Raw genomic sequence first — 13,093 nt, forward strand, 5'->3', positions numbered from 1 at the left:
TCAAAGGATTTTAGTTTCAATATTTAGAATCAAAGGATTTTAGGAATATTAATATTTATTCTATTGTGTTTTACATCCCTTCAAGCCAAAGCATTTCTCTTGCACATTCCGTGGTATACGAATACGCCCTGCACGTTCATGTACAGCCCCTACGTGCTACATCTATTCTGCAAAGCAAACTTCGCCTTTCTCGCTTCAGAACTACTGATGAAGGGCTATTTCGTCCATGCAAAATTTGTGCTTCTCCTCTTAGACTCAAGTTTAACTTGTTTACCGAACTAAACAGCGTTAATAGCTATTATATTGTTGAACGTCAAACGGGGAAACAAACAGGTGACGGAAAAGGTAAGTACGTTACCTTCGCAAGTGACAGAGCTCTGCTGCGTTCAGAAATTTGTAACTGTCTATGATGCCACTGTGAATGTGGTTTTCAGTTTAAATACGACGGTAAATATGCCGCAGTTGCAATGTAACGTGGTCGCAGCAGCAGACGCGCGCCGCCTGCGACAGACCCCCGACCGCAGCGCCAATTTTGTCGTGATGATGCGGAGAAGCACTGAACTACTCTTCGTGCCCGGCGGACAGCACACCTACCCATCTAGCCACCATACTTCAGTTACAATAGAACTGAAAGTTGGACGAGTTGGTATTTATTCATTGTTAAACTGCGGCTTGCAGAAAAGACGAAGTACATAGACGGGCAGCGCCTGTTTGTTAACTTGCCTGTGTCCATCATCTTTTGTGCACGCTGCAGTTAACTATGAACTTCATTTAAAACCACACTTAATTTCCCATATGTTTTCTTTGGTTTCATTGTCCTTGGCTTCAATGTGGTTGTGATTAACAAAAGGGCGTGGATATTGTGCCGGCAGCCAGCATTTTAGCATTCACGGATATTTTTCCAGCAGCCAGCATTCCTAATAAACACATAACTGTTTTGATGATCCAAATATAATCTCACTATCAGGGAGGGAGCAGTCTACCTGACTGGAGCAGTATTTTTTTATTTGGGGTGTTGCTACGCTGCGCTCCGCAACACCCCAACGACCGCCGCTTCGTGTCAGTGCCTGGTACCGCGGCTTCCGCCGCGGCGCCGGGGCTCAACCGACCGCGCCGCCAAACGGAGAGGAAAAAAAAAGCAAAGAGGGGGGGGGGATACCCAGAAAATATAGCCAAGGCAGGATTTGAACTAGCGTACACCTGTTCTCAAGGTAACCGCTAGGCCATACAGCCATGCTTCCCGAACATGCATTCATGTGAACCATATGATTGCGTTCCGGCTGCAGGCACAATATCCACTTCCTTAACAAAAATCAAGCACCTCTGTTCTTTAGTAAGAACGCAGGAAATGAGCATTGGAAGTCGGGGTCTGCGTATTTCCGTGCCTCCGTATCAACCTTGTCCTGCTGGACCGTTTCTATATTACACTGTCTGAAATTGTTGTCTTTGACTCTTTGATCAGGTGCAGGTAGCCTGGATGGAAATTCCGGGAGCATTGCCGATAATGCATCCACTGCGTCGACGTCAAGCATTGTGCGGCAGTTCTCTCGGGAGCTGTCAGAGGAAGAGACAAAGGAGTACTTCTCAGTACGGGTGAGTGGAGTCGCATCAGTTATGTCGAGGGACGCGGTCATGTCGAAGTCTGTGACTAGGAAATGCTTGTCAGAGTTTGGTTGAAGGTGCAAATAAATGTTTAGCTGGGAACAGCTGCAGTTGACAAGAGCTTGTCACTAGGCTTGGTATCATCTGTGTGAAATGTCATGCTGAAATAAAATGCCGACACAAGAAAACAAACTATTAGGTGCACTTTTGTTTCCACACTTGCTAGTGGTTTTGCCAGATGCCTAATTTTAAGCGAAGCTGTTTGTGTAACTAGATGCTGTGGAGAATGTCCATTTAAAACATAAATGAAAATTCACTGAGACAGCTATTGGAGCTAGCAAAATGAAATTTTGAGGGAATGTCAGTCAAAGACACTGTGGGGGCAAAGATAGAAGTGTGTGTGTTGGGGTATTGAGGTGCATTGTGTGAAATTACAGCCGTTATACATTATAAGGTTTATAGGGTGCAGTGCAGGTACAGTGCACCATTTTACAAGATTTAGGCATATCACAATGAAACTTGGTAGAATTAAGTCCATGTTTTGGGAGGACCATTTTGGAGAAATTCAATATTCTAGGGGTCTTGAAAACACCGCAGAAAATTGTCAGAGTATTGGTACTTGAGCTTTTGCAAGGTGCTTGTCAGTGGCACTAAAATGTGCTCAGTTTGCAAACCACTGGGCATATCAAGATTGAGTTTTGTAGGGATAAAGTTCACTTTAGGAGAAATGTGCTCAAGAAATTTCAAAGGTGGCTTGTGGTGCCATGTAAAATTTTTAAGTAACCATTGTAGCACTTTAAGCACTCCTCCCAGCAGCGAACAAAGTTTATGAATTGATGCTGCAAGCAGACAGCTCATCATTTTTGCCGCTTGAAACTTTGAATACATTTACAGGATCCCCTTTGCGCTTATAGTCAACCTCTGAAAGCATGTCTTTGTGTTCACTGAAGTGTTGCCATGTAAAATGCTACCGGGATCAGCACAACAACTGTGGCTAAACGTGGCATGCAGAGTTTGCACCAACCAACATTTCATCATGTTGGTTGGTTCCCGCACTGCTTTAGTCGAGTTCTGTTAGGCGTTGTTTCCATTCAGCACAAAGAAGCACAATATATTTATCAGCTAATTTATTCTAACAGTGTAAGATAAGGTTCTGCTCCTTCTAAGCTCTTCTCATGCATCCTTTGCTGAGCACAAGCTTGCCTTCTTAATATCCGGCGTTGTCACCCGCCTTCCTGTTGGTTTTTCTGTGCCCATTACTCCCACGACAATATGAGCTATGTTCGATTCACACGGGATTTACGGCACCGGTGCCAAAAATGTTCAGGCTTTGCCGGTGCAGCGCACATGCAGGGCCACTGGTGGTGGCGCACTGCATTGCATGCACTTGTGAATCAAGCGGCAAGGTGCAGGCCTTGTTGTCTGCTTGGCCAGATTTCTCAATGGCCTGGTGCATCTACTCGCTTTTTCAGCTAAGCGCTAGCTTGTAGCACTTTCACTATATTTCTAAAACACTTCCACGGCACTGCGCCATGAGCAACGTTGCTTTCTTGGTCTGACAGTGCGATTAGTGATCTTGACAAATCCAACAGGAGGTGGCGAACATATCGCTATAATAGTGCCCACCGTGAATTTGGATCTGCCTGAGACTGTTCTTGTTACTATGTTGAAACGTCTCCGTCCTATATAAGTGCCTATTCACCTCGGCGTGCATCTCCTGCATGAAGCTGTGCACTTGCTCTGTGGCAGCACTTGCCTGCTGTTATGCCGGATTTGAGGGCTGCGGTGCAGTGCACCTCAAGCTGGTGCACGGTGTGCAATGAACCACGTAAATTGTGCAGCTCTTTTAGCTGCAACCTCTTCTGCAACTAACAGACCTATCATGTTGCTCTCAGATTTTTTTTTCTTTTGGTACATTGGACAATCGTTGAGGACTGTAAAATGCTTGCTTCCCTGTGGAACTTATACAGGAAGGCGCCGTGGAGAAAGCGGCCGAGCAGTGCAGTCCGGTGCTCATGAAACATCTCGACGGCGAACTCAGGGGTGTCTGGCTGCTGACAGAGTGAGTTGCAACATTTACTGACAGGCTGGTTGGTTCATGATTGCAGAACGGCGTTACCAGATAGCACTAAGCAAGCAGCACACAGACACAGCGTTGTGTCTGTGTGCTCGTGTTTTATTCTTTCTCCTAGTGCTGTTTATTTTGCTGTAATCAATTAATGCAGTTCCGTTGTCTTTATTGTGGGAAATTGCTTGATATTTTGCTTTAGCATGTTCACTTTGGCATGGTTCACGGGTTTGTCACGGCAGTATTCTCCCTGTGTGCTGTGCAGGGCTTCCGGCAGTGCGCAAATGACATCTTTGCTAGAAATGAATGAAGAAAAATTCTTGTTGCGTCTGATTTGAAGCATTGTGGCGCCATCTCTATACACTTTGAGGTTCACTGTCTGAGTCTTGAGAAATTCTCTGGTGGTGGGGGGGAGGTCACAATGCGCCGCAGCGATATGACCAGTGACCTGCCAGTGGTTCATCATGCACAAGAATCGAGGTTTTAAAAGGGGCTGCTACAGTGAACGTGTTAACCTTTACCTGAGAGTCCTTCTCATCAATTCTTTCAATGATGCTTAGCTCGAACAAAGAAGCATGAATCTGGAAATTATAGTACTTCTGGCTCTAGAAACTATAGACATGCTTTGCTCTTTGAAGCCACGTATTGATTAGAAATTTGCCACTATCTGTAATGAGCAGTGATGTTCCACACTTAATGAAAGAAAGGAACGCTAATGGTAAAGATCAAGTCAAGTATGAAGTTATACATTAGTGTTCCTAGATGTCCAGTTCATTGCTTTTACTAGGAACGTAGCTTTCATAAAGTGGAAAATGGCATAAATATGGAACGGGTTTCTTGTAGCCAGTGCGAAAATATAGTAGTGGCGTCTGGATTATGTGTAATTGCTCGTTTAAGAGTTGATATAAATGGTAGCGAACAGTTAATAATAAAAGGTATTGTTTATGTTGCACTTCAGAAAGGAAGCAAATATGTTTGGGCGAGTTTAATATGATTTTTCTACGGAAGACGTAACATATGATACTATACACCTTTACAATAGTACTTTGTTGGTGCCGTGATAATTGATGTGATGATGATCCCTAATTGCAATGTCTTTGAATCGATGTGATGACAAATACAGTAGAACCCCGCTGTAACGTTCCCGGGTGCTGCGTTTTCCCGGCTGTTACGTCGTTTTTGGCCGGTCCCGGCACAGCTCCCATAGAACCCAATGCATTGGTAACCCCACTGTTACGTCGCAACTGTGGAACCGTTCCCGCATCATACGTTGTGAACTGCCGGCCCGCGCCAGCCGGAGCGGCCATTTTGACTTTTCATGTCACTTGGCTTGGTTGTTTGACGATGGCATTAGCCACCCAAAGTGCCGGGGGTGACACTTATGACGTATTTTCGTTTTCTGCCAGCAAAAGTATGGCACTTGAGATCCGTATTTGCTACCTAAAGATGGTGTCTATGACACATTGCAGCCCTAAAATTGGTTTTGGCTCATAGATGTTCTGTATAAAGCCCAAGGGCGATAATGCCGTCGCCGCGCGCCATATGCTTTCTTTCGCGTGCGAAACGCGGTCGTCGGCTCCCCTCGCACGCTTTCACTCGCACATGCAGCATACGGCGCCGCGCCGTATGCTGCATGTGCGAGTGAAAGCGTGCGAGGGGAGCCGACGACTGCGTCTCTCACGCGAAAGAAAGAAAAGCAGGGAGAAAGCGCGCCTCCTTCCGTTGCGCTCGAGGCACCGGCGAGGGGGGAGGGATAGCAGGCAGCGTTGGGCTCTGGCATCATACTGCGCGACGGCGCGTGGTCGCATCTTGAAAGTGATCTGCGTGGGGGCAGAGTCTACGCAGTGTAGGTGCGTCGGTGGCTCATAGCTTTGTGCGTGTTGCATGTTCTCGGAGCTCAGTTTGCGTTGAAGCGATAGACAACAGCACGAAGGTCACTTCGCTCGCTTCTGCAGCGGCGCTTAACTGCGCGGACAACTGCGCATGACCGCGCTCATCGAGTGTGATGTGTTCATGTTTGCCTGTGGGCGCTGACACCATGTTTGTTAATTAGTTAATAAGCGAATGTTTACAAGTTTGTACGGACGATAAAACTACTATTCTTACTTTGTATAGCTCATCGCAATCGATACTTCGGCTGTCGGGCGAAACTACTTTTTGTCACAAGTAAGAATTAAAATAATCTTGTGTGCAGTTCAACACTACTCCCATTTCTCAATTTTTCCTGTTTCCTGGCTCTTGCGTTTCCCGGCTCTTACGTTTTTTTTTTTACGGTCCCTTGAAAAACGTAACATCGGGGTTCTACTGTAGTGACCTAGCACCGAGCTAACTAGGTTTTAAGTCTATATTGCAATCTATCATTCTGCCCATCTCTACTTTGTCCTGTAAAGTTAGCTATGCCTATGATGACATTCTGATCCCTTCCCGAATTTTTTTTTTTTTTGCACTGGAACTGCACTTGTCCATTGCTGACTTTCCTTTCTACTAGAGTGTGGCACCCTCCCTGGTTGACAGCCTCTGATTGACAGTGGGTAGTAACATCTGGCAGAACACAATCACCGAAGTTGTTAAGACAACCGTCTAAAGATATCCTGTTCACCACAGGCGATGAGAATTTGTAAACCAATTGTGCGTCCCTTTCAGCCATGATTTGCTCTGCAACTCTTGCCATCTCTTGGCATGAAATTAATATTGCAAGGTCTCTTGTAGCGCCACTTAGCAGTCTAGATTGGTACTGTGTTTATCTTTTAAATTAAATTATGGGGTTTTACATGCCAAAACCACTATCTGATTATGAGGCACGTCTTAGTGGGGGACTCTGGATTTATTTAGACTACCTGGTGTTCTTTAATGTGCACCGAAATCTAAGTACACGTTTGTTTTCTGCATTTCGCCCCCATCGAAGTGCGGCCGCCGTGGCCGGGATTTGATCTCGCGACCTCTTGCTTAGCATCCCAACACCATAAGCACTAAGCAACCACGGCTGGTGTTTATTTTTTGTGACCTTTAAGGCTAGATTCACACTTTGAACCAAATCCCCGAACAAGCCTGACATGGCTCAGTGCTGCCAAATGACGCCACAAGCAAAGATGCCACAGACAAGCTGCTAGTGGCAAGACTTGTTGCATCTCAGCCCCATCAAGCTTGTCTGCAACTTAATAAGTGACCCGAACCTTGCTATGTGCCCAGATAAACATCAGATGTTTATCTGATGTTTATCTGATGTTTATCAACGCCGGCCTACAGTTGAATCTAAAGAAGTGCCGATTTGCAGCACGGCAGCTGACAATACTGGGCTACGTCGTGTCCAAAGATGAAATTCTCCCAGATCCTGCCAAGCTTCGGGCCGTAGCCGAGTTCCCCAGACCTACGTCCGTCAAAGAACTGCGCAGTTTCGTAGGACTGTGTTCCTACTTTCGACGTTTCATTCGAAACTTCGCCACTATTATATCGCCACTGACGAAGCTCCTTGGCAGTAAAGGGCCCCTCGACTCGTGGTCGTCAGTGTGCGAGGACGCGTTCGCAAAGCTCCGTCGTTTGTTGACGTCTCCGCCCATACTACGCCACTACGACCCTACGGCCCCTACAGAGGTGCACACGGACGCCAGCGGTGTTGGCCTTGGCGCTGTCCTTGCGCAGCACAAGCCAGGGTTCCCTGAATATGTCGTGGCGTATGCAAGTCGTACGCTTGCTAAGCCGAGGCCAACTACACCGTCTCCGAAAAAGAATGCCTGGCGATCATCTGGGCCCTTACGAAGTTTCGCCCTTATTTGTTTGGCCGTCCGTTCGATGTCGTTACTGACCACCATGCACTATGCTGGCTGTCGTCGTTGAAGGATCCCTCAGGCCGTCTCGCCCGTTGGGCACTTCGTCTGCAGGACTACGACATCCGCGTGCTCTACCGCAACGGACGCCAACATGCTGACGCCGACGCCCTCTCGCGCTCCCCCTTACCCGACGACAACGCCCGCTGCTCAGGAACTCAGCTGGCCGTTTCTTCCATCGACCTTCACACCATCGCTACAGAACAGCGCAAGGACCAATGGATTGTCTCGCTGATAGACTTGCTCACTGATCCGTTGGCAACAGCACCCACTCGCGCATTGCGTCGTCAAGCCCACCATTTCGCCCTTCGCGACGAGCTACTTCACCGACGCAATTACCGCGCCGACGGCCGCCAGTGGTTACTGGTAGTACCCCGCAGTCTCCGTTCTAAAATATGCGAATCGTTCCACTCTGATCCGCAGTGTGCACACTCTGGGGTATACAAAACTTACCACCGAATTCGACAATGGTACTTTTGGTGGGGAATGTACCGGTACGTGCAGAAATTTGTTCGCTCCTGCCTTGATTGTCAGCGCCGGAAATCTTCGCCGCACCTCTTGCCAGCAGGTCTACAACCTTTGCCATGTCCTAACCGGCCGTTTGGGCACGTTGGAATCGATTTATACGGACCTCTTCTTCTGACGTCGGCTGGTAACCGCTGGGCCATCGTCGCTGTTGACCATCTCACGCGATACGCCGAAACTGCCGCCCTTCCAGCGGCTACTGCACGAGATGTTGCCTCTTTCCTGCTTCACCGATTCATACTGCGTCACGGTCCACCCCTGGAGCTACTCAGCGATCGAGGCCGTGTCTTGTCAGAAGTCATTAAAGCCATTCTCAAAGAGTGTCACGTCGTTCACCGCAAAACTACTGCTTACCACCCACAGACAAACGGTCTCACAGAGCGATTTAACTGCACGCTCGGCGACATGCTCTCAATGTACATCGCTGCCGACCACACCAATTGGGATGCCATTCTGCCCTTCGTCACCTACGCCTACAATACCGCCTCTCAGAGTACTACTGGCTTCTCACCGTTCTTATTGTACGGCCGCCACCCGTCGCACACGATTGACACTATCCTTCCATACAAGCCAGACACGTCTGAGTATACCCCTATATCTGCCACAGCCAGACATGCTGAAGAGTGTCGCGACCTGGCCCGGACCTTTACTACAAATGAACAAGAGCGGCAGAAGAGCATTCGCGGCGACACCAGCACTTCTGAGCCCACGTTTTTTCCTGGGGCGCTCGTCTGGCTCTCAGTCCCTACCACTGCAACTGGACTCTCTTCGAAACTGCTGCCCAAATATGAAGGCCCCTACCGTGTCGTCGAACGCACGTCCCCAGTAAATTACCTCATCGAACCCGTTGAACCGTCTTCGGACATGCGCCGTCGAGGGCGCGACATCGTCAATGTGGAGCGCCTCAAGATATACCATGACCCACTCATGGTGACAACCTGTTAAGTCGCCGGGCGGCTCCCTTTTCACACCCGGGGTAATTGTAGTGAAGCGTTGGAACTCTGTAGTGGGTCGTTCGCTCCAGCGCCTTGAAGTGGGTCTCCCTCGCCAGTACCTTCTAGTGCATGGGTTCTCAAAGTGGGTTCCGCGGAACCTACGGGTTCCGCAGGCCCCTGCTCGGGGTTCCGCGAGCCACTGATAAATTTTCCCTGGTCCCGCTCTCGACAAGTGTCTAAAACGGCGAACATGATGTGCGCTTGATCCAAAGAACCTCCATTACTCATGCCCGAGTTACGGTGCCCGAGTGTCAAAAAGCACATCACACTGCGCAATAAATACGCAAGCAGCTTGTAGCCACCCAACCTCTGAGAACGGGCAGCGCGCCTAAGCTTTCGCACTTGAATCTCGGAGGCCGTAACTTACCACCATGCGCCTTTCTCCTATTTGTAGATAGGGTAGGTGCCGATAGCGTGCGCACTGACCTATACGTTGAAGGAAAAAAAAAAACGCGGAGCACCGCAAATGCGCGCCGCAGAAGAGCAAGAACGGCGTAGCGTCCAACCGAAACGAAGCGGCGCAGTCCGCATCGCCGTGGTCCTCAGTGGTCCTCTGCTTGCACCGTGGTCCGCAGCGGCAATCGTACGCTGCACATGACTGACAGCAACGCCGAAGCGCTTCGTGCCTAATTGTGCCTTTAAAGCCTCTATTCTTGCGTTTATCGCTACGCGTAACACCGCGTTCGCGGCTAGTCGCGTGCCTTCGTAAGTGCGCAGTCGCTATCTCTGATCGCGTCGATAACCACCGCAGTTTCGTCCGCAGCGGTTGCGGCAAATAGTTTCATTTTCACTCGATGTGCGCGTCGGCTGCGTGCCTTCACAACTGCTTAGTCGCCTCCCATGGCAGCGTCAATAGCGACCGCAGTTTCGTCCGCACTTCTTGCAGCGAAAGGTAGCTTCGTTTTGACTTGGTGCGTCTGTCAGCCGCCTGCCTTCTGAACCGCAAGGTCGCCGTCCATGATCGCGTCAATAGCGGCTGCGGTTTCGTCGACAGCGGTTGCGGCAAGCAGTAGTTTCGCTTTTACTCAGTGCAAAGCTGTCGAAGATAAAAAGCACCGGCTACATCGCGATGGACGGACAATTTGTTGGCGAGCAGCTGAGTGGCGAAAAAATAATCGGGATGTGCGCCCGTTGATGCAAAGCGCGTCTCAGATGAAAGCGCGCGCCGCGAAGGATGTCGCGAGGCCTTCGCCGCTGCTAGCGCTAATCAGTCATGAATTTCAGCTTCCGCACTGGTCTTGTGCTAAATAGAAATAAGATTTGACGATTCATTGAGTAAATAAAAGCGTGTTGACGTAGTGCAGCATTTGTTTGTTTTCTTGATACCCTCGATAATTCGGTTAAATCGGGGGGGTTCCTTGGTACTTTATGGAGCTTAGCAGGGTTCCCTGGGATGAACGTACCTGAGAACCCCTGTTCTAGTGGGTTGTTTCCTTCGGCTCTCGAGCACCGCTCGTGCTGAGAGTCCGTGCTGCGTTTTTTGGACAGTCGCCCTTGCGCTGCTTCGAGTGCCATCCAATAAACATCCTTATCAAGTCATATACTGCAGTGTGGTTGGGCCAAGCAGTGAGCGTTCATTTTTGAGCCATATGAGTAGAATGTATTGATGGAGCACTATATGCAAGTTGTATGTTTTACAGCGAAAGCTGTACATGGATAGGCGAAACAAAAAAAACGTTCGCCACATGTTTCAATAAAGGTCTCCATTGGCTGCACCATCAGTTACGTCGTTCTCTACGCCGCACCGAAGCGTACGCGGCATTGGCAGCGCCGTTAGTGACGTCGTTAACGAACGCGTTCCCTGCCACTGCCACGATGACGCTGCTCTGCCCGCAACGCCACCTCCTCGGCTCGCCGTTGTCGCATGCGTTGAATATCTCGAGTTAGCTCGGCGTCGTGGTTAGCAGCATCTGCCCGCCATTGGCGCTTGCGTTCCACTAGAAACACAAACATGTAACCAATAATAGAGAAACAATTTAATACAGCGTCGGGATTAACCCACTGCTAAACACCGGGGCCGCACGTTTCAGCTTTGCTGGTTAACAATCTGTATGGAATGCTTGGGCGGTGCTTTTTTTTTAAACAAATGGGACGCTGCAACATTATGTGCAGAATAAAGCACAATGGAAATGGTGTAAACACTTAAATTGTGTGTTTACTTTGGACCAAATTTAGGCAAATCTCTACCGCAATCCCTTTTCAAGTAACCCATTGCTGGTATGAGCAATCTTCATCACCACAGTTTGTGATTGTGGTTGCGTTGATTGCCTGCTTCATATATATATATATATATATATATATATATATATATATATATGGCACCTCTTTTAACTTGCTGATCCATATCATATGTGAATCAGTAATTATACATTTTAGCAGATTTCATCGTAGTTCTAGCAGTTTTCAGGCTCTTTAAGTGTCAAAACAATGCATTTAGAAAATACCATATTTTCGTTCTCACCAGATTCTGAATTACATTGTCTCGGCAGGTTGGAAGCTCCACAAAAACATTTGGTTGATTCTACTGAATCTTTAGAAGAATATTTCGAGGAAAAAAAATTGACAGTTTTGACTTGTGGAACATGTCTTTTAGATTATAAACCTTACAGTAAAATGTCTCTTCCTTGACGTTGTGTGACACATCATACCCGCTGCGGTGGCTCAGTCAGCTAAGGCATTGCGCTGCTAAGCATGAGATTGTGGGCTCGAATCCCGGCCGGCCGCGGCGCCCGCATTTAGATGGAGGCGAAATGCAAAAACGCCCGTGCGCTTGCATTGTAGTGCATGTTAAACAACCCCAGGTGGTCAAAATTAATCCGGAGCCCTCCACTACAACGTGCCTCATAATCAGAACTGGTTTTGGCATGTAAAACCCCAGGAAGAAGAAGAAGAATGTGACACATCATCACCAGTGCCCTATCTTTGTCTTCTGTAGGACACATATTACAGTCGAGTCCTGCTACAACGAAACTCACGGGACACGCGAAAAATTTTGTTGTGGTGGAACTTCTTTGACGCGAAATTAGTATGTGGAGTGTAGACCGCTTATAACATAAGTCGCCGGAGTCGCGAATATGTGCACTCTAAACGGTAGCGCGCTATAACCAAAACAACGATTTTCAAGCCCTGCACGTATACAAAACATGTAGACCAAGCATGTAGACATGCTTTGTACTATCGCGATGTAGCCGGTGCTCTTCAAGCTCGACAGCTTTGCACAGAGTCAAAACGAAACAACTGTTTTCCCGCAACCGCTGCAGGACAAACCGTGACCGCTATCGACGCGATTATGAAAGGCGACTTTGCAGTGCTGAAGGCACGCGCCCGACGCACGCACTGAGTCTGGACGAATTAACTACCATTGCTGCAACAACTGCAGTCGAAACCGCGGTCGCTATCTATGCTATCATCGATGGCGACTACGCAGTTTTTTATCACGCGGCCAATGCACCTACCGAGTAAAAACGAAACTACTGTTTGCCGCAACCGCTGCGGAGAAAACAGCGGCTGCTATCGACGCGATCGTGGATGACGACTATGCAGTTACGAAAGCCCGCGGCCAATGCGGTGTTATGTGCGGCGGTAAACGCAAAAATACAGGCTTTAAAGACACAAATAGGCTTGAAGCGTTCCGGCGTTGCTGTCATTCACGTACTATTTCAACTGATGGCTGTGGCGATGCGGACTCTGCTGCTTCGTTTCGGTTGGACGCTAGCGCCGTTCTTGCTCTTTTGCGTCGTACATTTGCGGCGCTCCTCGCTCACCGAGCTCCGAAATTATTCCGAATTAACCGAAGCCAAATAAGTCCGAATTAATGAGAGTTTGATTGCACTGAATAATGCATACGCCGGCCGGGAGCACGCACCTTGTTGAGAAGCGTTCTCGCGGCCGTCCTTGGCGGCGAGATTTTTATGTGGAGGCCGCATTATAACTGGTATTTCGTCTCACGCGGCTACACTGTAAGCAGTGTGCATATACATGGAGTTCTATGGGAGGGTAAACATGAGTCGAAAAAGGCCGCGTTGTAGCCAGTTCTGCACTATAAACGGTTACGTTATAAGCTGTCTATACTGTATATA

At 48.4% G+C, this 13,093-nt stretch overlaps 1 protein-coding gene across 2 annotated transcripts in view; it reads left to right on the forward strand.

Annotated features, from left to right (window-relative positions):
- Positions 1–13,093, forward strand: part of LOC119445712 (tumor protein p63-regulated gene 1 protein-like) — a 43,962-nt gene that overhangs the window by 3,255 nt on the left and 27,614 nt on the right. For both annotated transcript variants that reach the window (XM_037709994.2, XM_037709995.2), the window contains exons 2-3: positions 1,463–1,593; positions 3,573–3,664. In XM_037709994.2, the coding sequence (XP_037565922.1) occupies positions 1,463–1,593; positions 3,573–3,664 (223 nt within the window). The remainder of the gene's footprint in view (positions 1–1,462; positions 1,594–3,572; positions 3,665–13,093) is intronic.

This window comes from Dermacentor silvarum, chromosome 3, assembly GCF_013339745.2.
Source record: "Dermacentor silvarum isolate Dsil-2018 chromosome 3, BIME_Dsil_1.4, whole genome shotgun sequence".
NCBI lineage: Eukaryota > Metazoa > Arthropoda > Arachnida > Ixodida > Ixodidae > Dermacentor > Dermacentor silvarum.